This window comes from Podarcis melisellensis (genome assembly GCF_964234715.1).
Source record: "Podarcis melisellensis genome assembly, chromosome: 12".
Taxonomy (NCBI): Eukaryota; Metazoa; Chordata; class Lepidosauria; order Squamata; family Lacertidae; genus Podarcis; species Podarcis melisellensis.
In genome coordinates, this window is record NC_138544.1 from 59274084 (window position 1) to 59286642 (window position 12559).

A 12559-nucleotide genomic window follows, 5' to 3' on the forward strand; every position below is an offset into this window, starting at 1 on the left:
GGGTTGCCCCGTGTGCCTGATGCAGAATGGATATGGTATTGCTCAGTGTCCTTTGGCGGGTGGCCAGAACAGGTTAAAAGAGTTTTCCTAACTGATGTGTGAGATGAGAGCCTATTTCAGGGGTGGGTCCTGGTAAACAGGTGAGCTTGTCCACATATCCACCAGGGAATATTTTGTGTCCAAATATAACTCACTAGGTCCTTGGTAAACCACTTTTTTTTTTTTGCTGTTTTTCTGCAACTGCATAAAAGGTGGTGGTTGTCAAATACCGTATTTTTCGCTCTATAACACGCACCCGACCATAACACGCACGTAGTTTCTAGAGGAGGAAAATCCGTAGGCATGCCACCCGTAGGCATTCCCTCCATAACACGCACAGACATTTCCCCTTACTTTCTAGGAGGAAAAAAGTGAGTGTTATGGTGCAAAAAATACGGTATCTTGTGATCCAATATGGGTGGTCAGGGGTCTCCATTCAGCACAGCCTTCAGCAACCTGGTGCCCTCTGAGGTTTTTTTGGGACTACAACTCCCATCAGCCCCCAGCCAGTTGTGGTCCAAAACAAGCTCAGGAGTGTTTCCACATTGCTGAAGGTTTCCTTTGCTGGTTCAGAAGATGGACGGGGCAAGGAAGCAGCCTTCCCTCTGCAGAGACACCTTTGGGAACGTCATATGACTGGCCTCCCAAGATGGTCCCATCACAAGAAACTCCTGGCAGTTATACCGCTTATTCACGTACAACTATCTGTGGAGTGCCTCTTCTTAACTCTAAAAGACAAAGGGCAACATTGAAAAGTGGTTTTTGTTTTGTTTTTTGTCGATGTGGCCTTTTCAAAACTGGCATGGCGATGTGGTTTTGCAGAAAAGAAGGATCATCTTAATGTGCTGTGAAAATGAGAAATTTCCAACCCAGGTCCATTTTAGAAGGCAGGGATGGAATTTGCCTTCTGGTTTTTCTCCCCAAACCTAAAAATCACTGGGGGAAGACAGTCCTGGGAGATAGTCACTCAGGTTGAAACTTTGAGAGAAATGTTGAATCCTGTGTGTGTGTAAAAGTGAGAGAGAGACCCTTCCCCGCTTCTCCCTGACCCCTCAGCATCCTCTGCAGAAGAACGTCGCTTGGCCTTCTGGGTCCCCTGGGAATATCCTTCCCCTCCTTCTGCGCCCTCCCCAGACACCCAGACGGCGACCACTTAGACGGGATGCGCGCAGCATTAATTGTGGCTGGAGAGCAGAGATTGGCCCAGAGCAAGACCTCTCTGTCCCTCAAGGCAATGTGGATCAGCTCCCCAGGGGTGGTTCCGGCCTGCGGTGGGAGCCAAGAGCTGTCTCTCCCCAGAAGACGCTTGATGCAGAACTCTAGTGCTTGGATGACGCACCTTATTCCCCCAACTGCTTGATCCTCTTTGTTGAATAAAATTAAGTTTGCCTTTCCTTCGGCTCCTGGCTGTGGTGATTTCTCTTAAATGAGCAGAAGGATCCCTGACTCTTCACCGGTTGATGGTTCCCTGTCATCTTTCTCAACTCATCCATGCCATAATATTGGTAGCAGTAAAAATAACTATTATTATTATTAATTATATTACTTGTACCTCATCCATCTAACTGGGTATCCCCAGCCCCTCTGGGCGGCTCCCAACAGATTAGAAACAGAATAAAACATCAAACATTTAAAAATTCCCTAAACAGGGCTGGCTTCAGATGTCTTTAAAAGTCATAGAATCATAGAATCATAGAGTTGGAATAGACCACAAGGGCCATCGAGTCCAACCCCCTGCCAAGCAGGAAACACCATCATAGTTGTTTATTTCTTTGACATCTGATGGGAGCGCGTTCCACAGGGTGGGTGCCACCACCAAGAGGGCCCTCTGCCTGGTTCCCTGTAACCTCACTTCTCAAAATGAGGGAACCGCCAGAAGGCCCTCGGAGCTGGATCTCAGTGTCTGGGCTGAACGATGGGGGTGGAGATGCTCCTTCAGCTATACTGGACTGAGGCCATTTATGGCTTGAAAGGTCAGCACCAACACTATGAATTGTGCCCAGAAACGTACTGGGAGCCAATGTAGGTCTTTCAGGACTGGTGTTAAATGGTCACAGCTGCTCCCAGTCCTCAGTCCAGCAGTGTAAATTTAAAGCGCTACAGTGCCACTGAACAATCATGGCTTCTTCCCCCAAAGATTCTGTGTTGTTTGTTATGGGTACTAAGAGTCCTTTATATTGTCCTCCCAGAGTGGGTTTAACAAATTCCTCTTCCAGGGGGACTGGGAATTCCAGCTCAGCAAGTCTGTGTGAGTTTGTCAAACAATATGCATGCGACAAGGCCCTATTCACACCATAAAGTGCTATGATACCACTTTAAACTGTCACGGCTTTCCCCAAACAATTCTGGGAGCTCTAGTTTGTTAAGGGTGCTGGGAGTTAGGAAGCCCTAGAGCCCCTCACAGAGTTATAGCTCTCAGACTTTCCTGGGAAATGTGATTTACTGTTAAACCTCTATGGGAACTGTATCTCTGTGAAGGGGTCTCTGGTCAACTCTGCACCCTACAACTCCCAGGGTTCTTTGGTGGAAGCCAGGATTGGGAACTGTAGCATGTTGAGGGTGCCAAGAGTTGTTCGGAGGCCCACATTCCCCTCACAGAGGTACAATTTGCAGGAGGTCTCGACAGTCGGTCCCTGTGAAGGGAATGGGGGCAGGGGTCTTCTCTAACAACACCCTGATCCTTCCTCCCATTGGTATCCGCATCTTAAGCTCATATTTCTGCGGATCAAAACAGTTTTATGGGTGTAAGGGACATGGTCATTGCCAGAATATCTCCTGCATGGTCCCCTTCGTGGTGGCACTTGGGAGACCCTGAGAAAGAAAACTGCCTGGGTGTCTCAGCGAATGCGGGAGGAGGATGTGTCAAATGTTGCCAGAGGAAGAAAAACACGTAGCAGAGTCCCCCAAAATAAAGACCAGAGGCAATATTTCACCCAGAAGAGCTTTACTGTTTTTGAAGGCATAATGGTCACAAATCCAATACATTCAGGATTGGCAGAGTCCATAAAAATCCAGTTGCAGCAGACTTAAACTAAGAACTTATAATAAACGTAAACTCTTAATACTATACACAGAACAGAACACCACATCACATCAGAACAAAGTGATAGAAAGAGAAAGTCAGAAGTGAAGCCCAGGCTCTTCCTGGCCTGAGTATTGCAGTCAGCATGACCTTGCAGAAGAGATAACAAGCAGAGGAAACCAGCTGCTTCCCAGAAGGTTTAACCAAAACATCAACTCTCTGGCAGGCTCTTCACACACAGAGAAAAGATCTGCATCGCTTTTTAAGTTTTCACTCGGCAGATTGACAGGATGGTGGTAACAGAGAGAAGGTAAATAAAGGGAAGATAAGGCAAGCAGGACGGACAGAGGGGCCTATCCTGTTAAGCTACAAGTCCATCATGGGATATGGCTGTAAGCCCAGCATTCCATTCTCACAATGGGCAACCAGTCGCCTTAAGCCAGTGGTTTTCAGCCAGTGTGCCGTGGCACCCTGGGGTGCCTTGAAGGATGGCCAGGGGTGCCACTGGCAACACTGGCCTCTGTCCCTCTTTCCTTCCTCTTCTATTGCCCTCTTGCTTCTCTGCCTCCCAAAGGCTGTTTGTTGCAGCAGCCCTGGCTACAAGTTCTCCAGTTGAATGGGGCCTCTGGGGCTGGCCAGGGGGTGCTGGGCGCCAGGAGCTGAGGCGGCTTCAGAGTAAGCAAGCAAGTGGGCGAGGGAGCCCAGCCAGCCAGTCCACCAGCCCTTGCTGTAAGGAATGGACAGACAAGTCCCAGGCCCCTGTGGGGCAGGGTGAGGAGGCACCTCTCTATGGGGCACAGGGGCAGTTCAGAGACCAGGGGCAGCAGCTGCCCAGAGGATTCCCAAGGAGAGGGGAGAGGAGGCTGAGGGAACACTCCACAAGGGAGGGTGTTCGAAAATGGGTGAGGGGCTGCCGGCTCTGCAGGCAAGGGGTGGAACGACTGGGCTCCTGAGCCCCACAGGGGTGCTGGTCAAGGGAGCCGTGGACTCAAAAAGGTTGAAACCTTCTGGCCTGTAGGAAACCAGCAAGGAGGATCTGAGCAGGATCTGATTTCTATCCCGTGGCTTTCAGCAGCTAGGATTCAGATTACAGGTAGGTAGACTTGTTGGTCTGCCATAGTCGAAACAAAATAAAAAAATTCCTTCCAGTAGCACCTTAGAGCAGTGTTTCCCAACCTTGGGCCTCCAGCTGTTTTTTAACTACAATTCCCATCATCCCTGACCACTGGTATTGCTAGCTAGGGATGATGGGAGTTGTAGTCCAAAAACAGCTGGAGGCCCAAGGTTGGGAAACACTGCCTTAGAGAGCAACTAAGTTTGTTATTGGTATGAGCTTTCGTGTGCATGCACACTTCTTCAGGATTCAGAGGCATTGCTGGCCCCCGTTATTGAGGCAAAGTCCATGCTGTTTGTGGGCTTCATTCCGGCGCATCTGGTCAATCATTGTGGGGAGAGTCTGCTGGACTGCTCCCTTGGGCCTGATCCTGCAGAGCTCTTCTTAAGGTCCTTAGCAGGGGAGGCATAAAGAGGAGAAGGACCTCCTTGGATGACCTTGGATGACCTTCTCCATGCCTTTGACCCCCGCTTTGAAAAGGGTTCAGTATTGGATAGGTACCCAGTGATGCTCTTTCCAAGTGAGCGACGCAAGTGAAAACCCTGCCCGCTGTATTCTTCATTTATTGGAGCATCTGAAATGTCACCAGTCCGGCAGCCGCATTCTGGATTAGTTGTTGTTTCTGAGTCACTTTCAAAGGTAGTTCCACACAGAGCGCAGTAGTCCAAGAGGGAGAAAACCAGAGTATCTTCTTCATGCATTTGCCTCAGCAACTTTGTCCAACTTTGTCATCTTAGGATCGCCTTGATTCTTCTCTGCCATCTCCTCAATCATGGACAGCAATTTCTCGGCTTGGGCTGCAAGCTTGTCTCCTGTTTCATTGTTGTTGAAACTGCAAAACCATCTACCACACTGACCCCTCAGTTCCTGAAAGTTTTTGTTGTCCCTGGAAGATATGTAATCTTCCAATCTTTCATTCTGCAACCTTTCTTTGTGGCTGAAGACAACCACCATGCGTTCCTGGTCGCTACTGTTGAATGTCTTCCTCACCCGCTGTACCACATGGTGGTCTTCCTCTGTGAATCGGCCCACTGGGACGACCAGAACCAGAGCATGCAGGCGGGGCTGGGAGAGACGTCGGCAGTGCTCAATCTCAGTAGAATTTCGGGCTCCATCAGAGTCAAAAATTGCAGGCGTGTCAATGACAACTACCTGCTTCCCCTTCCACTCTCTTATTCCTAACCAGCAAGACTTTGTAACTGGGGTCATTTCAAGCCTGGAGTCAAACCTCTTTTCCCCAAGGATGGTGTTTCCAGTCGCACTTTTGCCAACCCCGGACTTTCCGACAATGACGATGCAAAGCTCCTTTTGCTCTGCTGAAACGGGATCAGCTGCATCTGTTAATGTTGCTGAAAAGAGAAGAACAGAGCTGAGGAATCCTAAAGCTTCTCATGGGGATCAACACTTTGCACTGATTAGAGCCTTTGTCAGGCGTCACTTTTGCAACCTGAATTTCCTGAACTGCCCAAGCAGTTAACTACAGAATGGGATGCAGAAAGCTCAACCTATCTCTTTATTATAGCATGATACAGTTGCTAGTAATTTTAATGTTAAAGTTCTCTCTTTTGTTCTGTTTGGTACTATTTTATATATTTGGGCAAAGATTCTGTTTGACTATTGGTCATGGACAGTAATAAAGAGACTGACTGATTGACTGAACACAGGAATCGGATTCTGAACCGTGCAATTAATTTTTGCTGTTTTGAATTTCATTGTGTTGTTCTCTTCCTTAGTAGGTGGTGCAAACCGCTGTTCTGAATTATGTTTTTAGTGGGTTGGGGAAGGTGGCACTGGGAATGAGTTTACAGAACCAAGAGAGCAGTGGCCCAAAAAGCCTCGGAACCACTGGCTTTGGGTTTAACGCCTAAACCCAGGAATTTAAACTGTGCCTGGAAACAAACCTGAAGCAGGTGTCAGTTGCTCTGGCCAGCCTCTGCCTTTAATGTCTAATGTTTTACAGTTGTTTATGTGCTATAAGCCGCCGAGAGGGGCTGGGGAAACCCTGCCAGATGGGCGGGATATAAATAACGAAATACTACTACTACTACTACTGTATTTTTCGCTCTATAACATGCACCCAACCATAACACGCATGTAGTTTTTAGAGGAGGAAAATCTGTAGGCATGCCACCTGTAGGCATTCCCTGCATAACACGCACAGACATTTCCCCTTACTTTCTAGGAGGAAAAAAGTGAGTGTTATGGTGCAAAAAATACGGTAATTTCCAACAGTGCTCAATGTCATTCCTTGTAGTTGCCTCCAGGGCTGCTAGATGTCACTCTGAGACAGAATATGATTATCTCAGACTCTTCCCTTCCACTCCCTTGTAGTCCTGTTTCCAAGGGTTCAAAAGTATTTTGCACATTGAGTGTGCGCTTACATATTGCCAAAAAGGAGTGAAACAAGGAAGTGGGCTGGCTTAAGAGGTAGATTTGGAAAGCATCTATTATATGGGGAGTAAATATGCTATTTTATTTTATTTTTCTTAAAAAAACTTTACACACATACAGCAGGGCTCATTGCAAAACAGGGGGAATCGGCTGGAGCCGGAAGGAAACCTTGCCAGGAGTGCTTACTTTGAACAGGGGGGCTCTTTCCTCCTCCCACTCCGGACCCCTCAGTTCCTGGAATCTCCACGGCCTCCTGCGGCTTCTCTTCCTCTGGTGGGTGCCCAGAAAGGTCCTTTTCGTTTGGGATCGAGGTTGGACTCCCAACACTTTCAGGCCTGCAGAAGGGCTTCTCCTGGTTATTCTTCACCATGGCCTTCACCAAGGAGAGCAGTTTCTCAGCCTGCTTCTGCCTCTCGTTTTGGTTGCAGTTGTCGACCGAGAACCACTGCAAATTGCAGTCACCGGCCATGTTCTGAAAGTGTTGGTAAACTGGGCGAGATCGATGTTCTTCCAAAGCTGCGTCATCCAGTTTTTCCCCAGTGAGCACGACAATCATGTACTTCAGGGCTTCGCAGCCAAATATCTCCTGAACCCACTCTACTGCCTTATAGTCTGCATCGTCACAGTGGCGGGTGACCAGCAACAAAGCGTGCGGTCCCGGTCTGGATAGACGGAGGCAGTGCTGAGAGGCAGGGGAATCCTTGGCTGTGCCGCTCCCAAGGTCAAAATCAGCAGGCGTGTCAATGAGGACTAGCCGCTTTCCCTCCCATTCCCCGATTCCTAACTGGCAGGATCTCGTCACGGTGCCAACCTCAAATGCCTCCCGCCCGAGAAGGGTGTTTCCTGTGGCACTTTTTCCTGCTCCTGGTTTCCCCACGAGGACAATCCGCACTTCATTGCTCTCTGTCGGAATCTGGTTCTCAGGATTTGGTGCTGTTGAGGAAAGTTCAGGTATTAGAAGGTGCAACAAAGGTTGTGTAGGAAACCAGTGCATTTTATTGATTTTGGGGGTTTGCATGGGGGTGTTTTGCCTGTAGTTTTGAAGGAGGGGCCCTAGGCTGGGGATGCCCTAAGTTATATCTTGTAAGCAGAGATGGAAGGAGTCCATCTGTTTTGCAAAAAATAAATAAATGCATAGCTGAGAGGTGATGTGATGGCACCGTAAGAGTATATCTCGGGGTGGCCTGTTGCAACCAGGAGTCTAAATGTGTGGGCGGTGTTAATAGGAACATTGCAGGGGTTGGACTAGAGCAGCGGTTCTCAACCTGTGGGTCCCCAGATGTTGTTGGACTACAACTCCCATCATCCCTGAGCTCTGGCCTTGCTAGCTAGGGGTGATGGGAGTTGTAGTTCAACAACATCTGGGGACCCCCAGGTTGAGAAAGGCTGGACTAGAGGATCTTTGGGGGAACCTTCCATGGTTCTGTGATTCTGTAAGGCAGTTCATGCGCTCCAAATCTGTTCCCACAAAAGATGCACAACTGGAATGATGGATGTCTCTAACCCTCTGCAGTGATTTATCCGAAGCTTAGAAACTTCATTATGTTGCTTCCCTTGACCAGAGTCACACTCAGGGAAAAGCTGCTGGCTGTGTGTATTCGAGATCTGTCTCATTTCTGCCTTAGTGTCTCATCCGTGCTAGATGAGATTGGCACAGAGATCATTCCAGCCTTTGCTCTGCTCCTTCCCTCGCAGCCTGTCTGTGGCCGGAAAAAAGTGTTTTAGCTGACCCCAGGAAGATCACTAGCCTCGTCCTGCTGATGACCTATGGGACCGCCTCTCCTGGTGTGCCCCACGGAGGACCTGACAGTGTTCAAACAAAAACATCTTGGAGGTCCCGGGCCACAGGGAGGTTAGGCTGGCCTCAACCCGAGCCAGGGCTTTTTCCACCGTGGCCCCGTCTGGTGGAACGCTCTGTCCCAAGAGACTAGGGCCCTGCGGGACTTGACATCTTTCCGCAGGGCCTGCAAGATAGAGCTGTTCCACCAGGCCTTTGGCCAAGGCACAGTCTGACCACCTTTACTCCTCATAGAACTCTAGCCCAATGGCTGTCATTAATTTGATTCTGAATAGATTAGAATGTATTTCAATTAATTGACTATGATTTTATGTACACTGTGCTATTTTTACTGTTGTTAGCCGCTCTGAACCCAGCTTTGGCTGGGGAGGGTGGGATATAAATAAATTATTATTATTATTATTATTAATTATGAGAATTCTCTGTCTAATGCAACAGATCAGTGGCTCCCAAACTTTTTCTGGCCATCGCCTCTTTAGGTCCACAAACTCATTCCCAGTGCTCCCTACTCTACCCTATCAAAAGCATTACTCAGAATAGCAGTTTGCATGGCACACACAGGAAGATAATAACACAACGAAATTCAAAATGGTAATAATCAATTGCACATTTGCACATAATCCAATTAAAACTATTTAATTAATTCAACGAAACGGATGAACTTGATCCAGCAATTCCAACTTTTCAGAGTCCGGTAGTCATTTGCTCTTCTAGCGCCCCGGCTGCTGCCCCCTGCCTCGTAGTGACCCCTCCCTAGAGAACCCCACACTTTGCATATGACCTTCGGGGGCTCTTGAGGAAACTTTTGAGGAAAAACTTACCAAGCTTGCTGCAAATGTAAGACCAGAGTCCTGTAAGCCCAGAACTAGAAAAGAGAAGAAAGAATGAGGAGGGGGCCTTGCCTTTCACCCAGCAAGATGTTAGGCCATTTAACGTTTCACCGGGGAAATAAGCAGTTGTGTACAGAACCAGTTTGTGGGCCAAGTATATCCTTCTGTATCTTATAGGGAAATGTCATGTCATGTTATGTTTCATAATCCTCTTACAATATTCATCCAGAGAGATTGTGGTATATTTAGCAATTCCCAACATGGTTTCTTCCTGTGATGACAGTTGTAGCTCAGTCGGTAGAGTGTGAGCTTCTTTATCTCTGGGTTGTGGGTTTGAGCCCCATATTGGACAAAAGATCCCTTCATGCAGGGGGCTGGACTAGATGACCCTTGGGGTCCCTTCCAACTCTACCATTCTATGTTTTTTTCCTGAAGGGCTTCAGGCCTGAGAAGGCTTGAGAGGGCTCTTGGGCTCGAATCCTGCTTCTGGGCTTCACTTTGGGGCACCCAGCTGGCATTGTGAGAACAGAACGTGGGACTAGCTGTGCCCCCGGCCTGATCTGAAGGCTCTTCTTATGTTCCTAAGGCTGCAGGTGTGGGGTCTCAGATCAGGTCCCATTAGCAGAACCCAACACAGGGTGCCCCCCCCCCTTGCCCTGTCCTTTTACATCTATAACGGTTTTGGGCCACCCTCCACTTGGTTCTGTAAACCCATCTTCTGTGCCCTATTCTGCCCAAAGCATAATTCATAATATTGGCTTGCATGACCCACTAAGGAAGGAAACAACACAATGAAATTCAAAAGAGTAAGAATTAATTCCACCTTTGTCTGAAACCCAGTTAAAACTGTTTAGTTTAACTAATTCAGCAAAATGGATGAACTTGATCCAGTGACACCAGCTTTTCAAAGTCAGTCAATTGCACCTTCCCCCCTGCTTCCCCCCTTTCCCTCTTAGTGCCCCCTAAATAACCCCACCCATTTTGGGAACTACTGATCTACAAAAAGCCCCCGGAAGAGAGATTTGGAGTTCAGCCCCCGCTTCTGTTTTGAGCAGAATACTAAACTGGCCTTGGATCTGGAGGAGGAGGTCAGCAGGGAGCAAAAGGCTGCTATGGCTTCAAACCACTCAGTCCGGCTCCAGAAGTGCAAGTCTGCTCATTGCAATTCCATCTGTATATTTTTAGTTATTTTAGTCGGGTATTTTCCGCATCCCCTGTACAAATCTACCCTCCCATAGCAAAGTGTATGAAAAGGAATTAAACACCTTCTTACCATTTGTCCATCTCTGCTAAGGGAATCTTTCTCCAGCGTCTCTCACTCTCTGGGCTGCGAACTCCGCGGAGATAAATGCTTTCTAGTTTCACTTTCAAGCGCATCCTTGAATCTAGCGCCCTTCCTGTCAGAGCTGCAAGCAGCTGTCTCTGTGCCCTTGCAAGCTGCTGTAATTCAGTCACCCAATTGAAGGCCATCCCAGATTCTCTGCTGTTGTGAAAACCAAGCTGGAAGCTGGCTCTGTTCTCCCCAGCAGTTTGGGAGCCCCTGGACCTAAAAGCGCAGGGTTCACTGGCTAGAAGATTGATTTATTTATTTTAAGCAATTGCTTTGGTGAAGCCCAGGTCCCTCTGAGCTGAAAGCAGCAACCCCCGGAGAATAAGACCCACGGCCAGCACTGCAGGGCTGTTGTGTTGCAGCTGGGCAAGGAAGGGGGTGGGAGATCCTCTCTCAGGCGCCCCCCCCATCACTCATGCAAAACCATGCTGCAAGTCCGCTACCTGATTTCCACCTCTAGAGCTACAAACCTTTCCAGAAATCACGTTCAGCCTATTCACCATGCATGGGGAGCATTCAGTATTTTGGGCAGTGTGATTCAAAGACTATTAACTGAAATATTTTTTCGTGCATCCCCGTCTCTGAGAGGGAAGAGACTCCAGGAATGTCTGGACTTACCCAGGAATGAAGGTCAATGGAGACCATGGTGCCTTGGGGGGCTCACAGCAATAGCCTGCCCCCCTAACAGATACTGCCTCCCCATTAGCTTTCCAGGAAAGCCCTAAGTCAGTTTTGGGTCCAGCACAGAGCAAGACAGATCTCTGTGTCTCCTGCTTCCAGCACCAGCTGAGCTCCGACACCTGACTCTCCCATACACAGACCCCCTCACCTGTTGTTCTCCACCCTAGGATGACGTGGGGTCCAGCCAGGTAAGGGAGTGAAAGGCCCATTCATTTGTCTCTGTGGCAACAGGGCCACCTCTTCTCAGGTGAAAAGAGCAGTAAATTTTTTTTGGGGGGGTTAATATAATTTTTAATTAAAATTTTAAACATTTTCACAATATTCTGCATATCCAACAGTTACATTGTCTCATATATTGACTTCCCACCCCGCCTTCCACTGTGTTTCCCCACAAACCTTTTCTACTGCATTATATCTTAAAAAATAAATAAATCTGAATTTCAAAAGTTTACCAGAGGATACATAATTTGCAGGTAGACATCCATTTCACATTTGACTTCCCCTCCACTGAAAAGTGAAAGAATAAAAAAGTATCGTGGTGGCATTATGGGTTTGTAAGAGCAGAGCTGAGGAACCCCACGGCTTCTCCTGGGGACGATCTATTCAGGGAGGCCTGGCTCTCTGCTCTCGGAGCAGCCGAGAAGGTGATCTGCCTACCTGGCCCTCCTCCCCAGCTGCTGGCCCTCCTGCTCCTGAGGAAGCTAGTCTTTCCCCACCTTTGGTCATCAGAGAGAAGCCTGCCCTGCCCACCCCATGAGGACTGGCAGCTTGAGAGCCCACCTGGCCTCAATCCACCAGAGGAGGGGGGCTAGATTAAATCCTGGGCCAACACGGGTGACAGAGCCCCCAGAAAGGACAGAACCAACGGAGTTGCTCCCTTTGGGAAGATCTGCTCTGGGGGAGAGCAAGGGCAAGGAGCACCTCCTCAACGTCTTCTAGGGGGGTGGTCTTGCCCTAATGGCTTTAAATGATTTTTAACTGGTTTTTAAAAATGTGTGTGTGGTTTGTTGGTTTTGGGAGGAGGGAAAGTGAAAGTGATCTGCCATGGGCCATTTCTGAGAATTCAGATGGTTAGAAAGAACACCCTGCCTTGGTCCAGAAACCAATAGATAGGGAGGGTGTGTTGTTTTTCTTGCAGTCCATTTCCTTCTTTCGTTTGAGGGACTTTTCAACAAAAAACAGGATACTAATCTCTCTGCCCTTTGCAAAACAGCTCAGCAAAGATTTCCATGTTTTATGTTTCATTTATGCTGCAAGAACATATGAACGTATGAAGAGCCCTCTGGGATCAGGCCAGGGGCCGGTCAAGTTACAGACTCATAGAACTGAAGAGTTGGAAGGGACCCCAAGGATC

The 12559-nt window shown here is 48.3% G+C and overlaps 1 protein-coding gene across 2 annotated transcripts; it reads right to left on the reverse strand.

Annotated features, from left to right (window-relative positions):
* Positions 1-4373: 4373 nt before the first annotated feature.
* LOC309353233 (GTPase IMAP family member 8-like) lies at positions 4374-10493 on the reverse strand. Of its 2 annotated transcripts, XM_081882533.1 has the most exons (4): positions 10468-10493; positions 9186-9229; positions 6753-7499; positions 4375-5524 (listed from the first exon to the last, which is right to left on the reverse strand). In XM_081882533.1, the coding sequence occupies exons 1-4, from the start codon at positions 10476-10478 to the stop codon at positions 4869-4871; spliced, it is 1458 nt and encodes a 485-aa protein (XP_081738659.1). In that variant the 5' UTR covers positions 10479-10493; the 3' UTR covers positions 4375-4868. The 2 variants fall into 2 exon arrangements, with proteins under 2 accessions (XP_081738658.1, XP_081738659.1); XM_081882532.1 differs by lacking the exons at positions 9186-9229; positions 10468-10493 and having other exon boundaries at positions 4374-5524; positions 6753-7575.
* Between the last annotated feature and the right edge of the window lie 2066 nt (positions 10494-12559).

Bases quoted from the DNA above. Each gene is read 5' to 3' on its own strand.
- LOC309353233 (XM_081882532.1), bottom strand. From the start codon at position 7,560: ATGCACTGGTTTCCTACACAACCTTTGTTGCACCTTCTAATACCTGAA. The intron at 5,525-6,752 runs GTAAGCACTCCT...TTCTCTTTTCAG, and splicing joins AAAGAGCCCCCCTGTTCAAA to CAACATTAACAGATGCAGCT.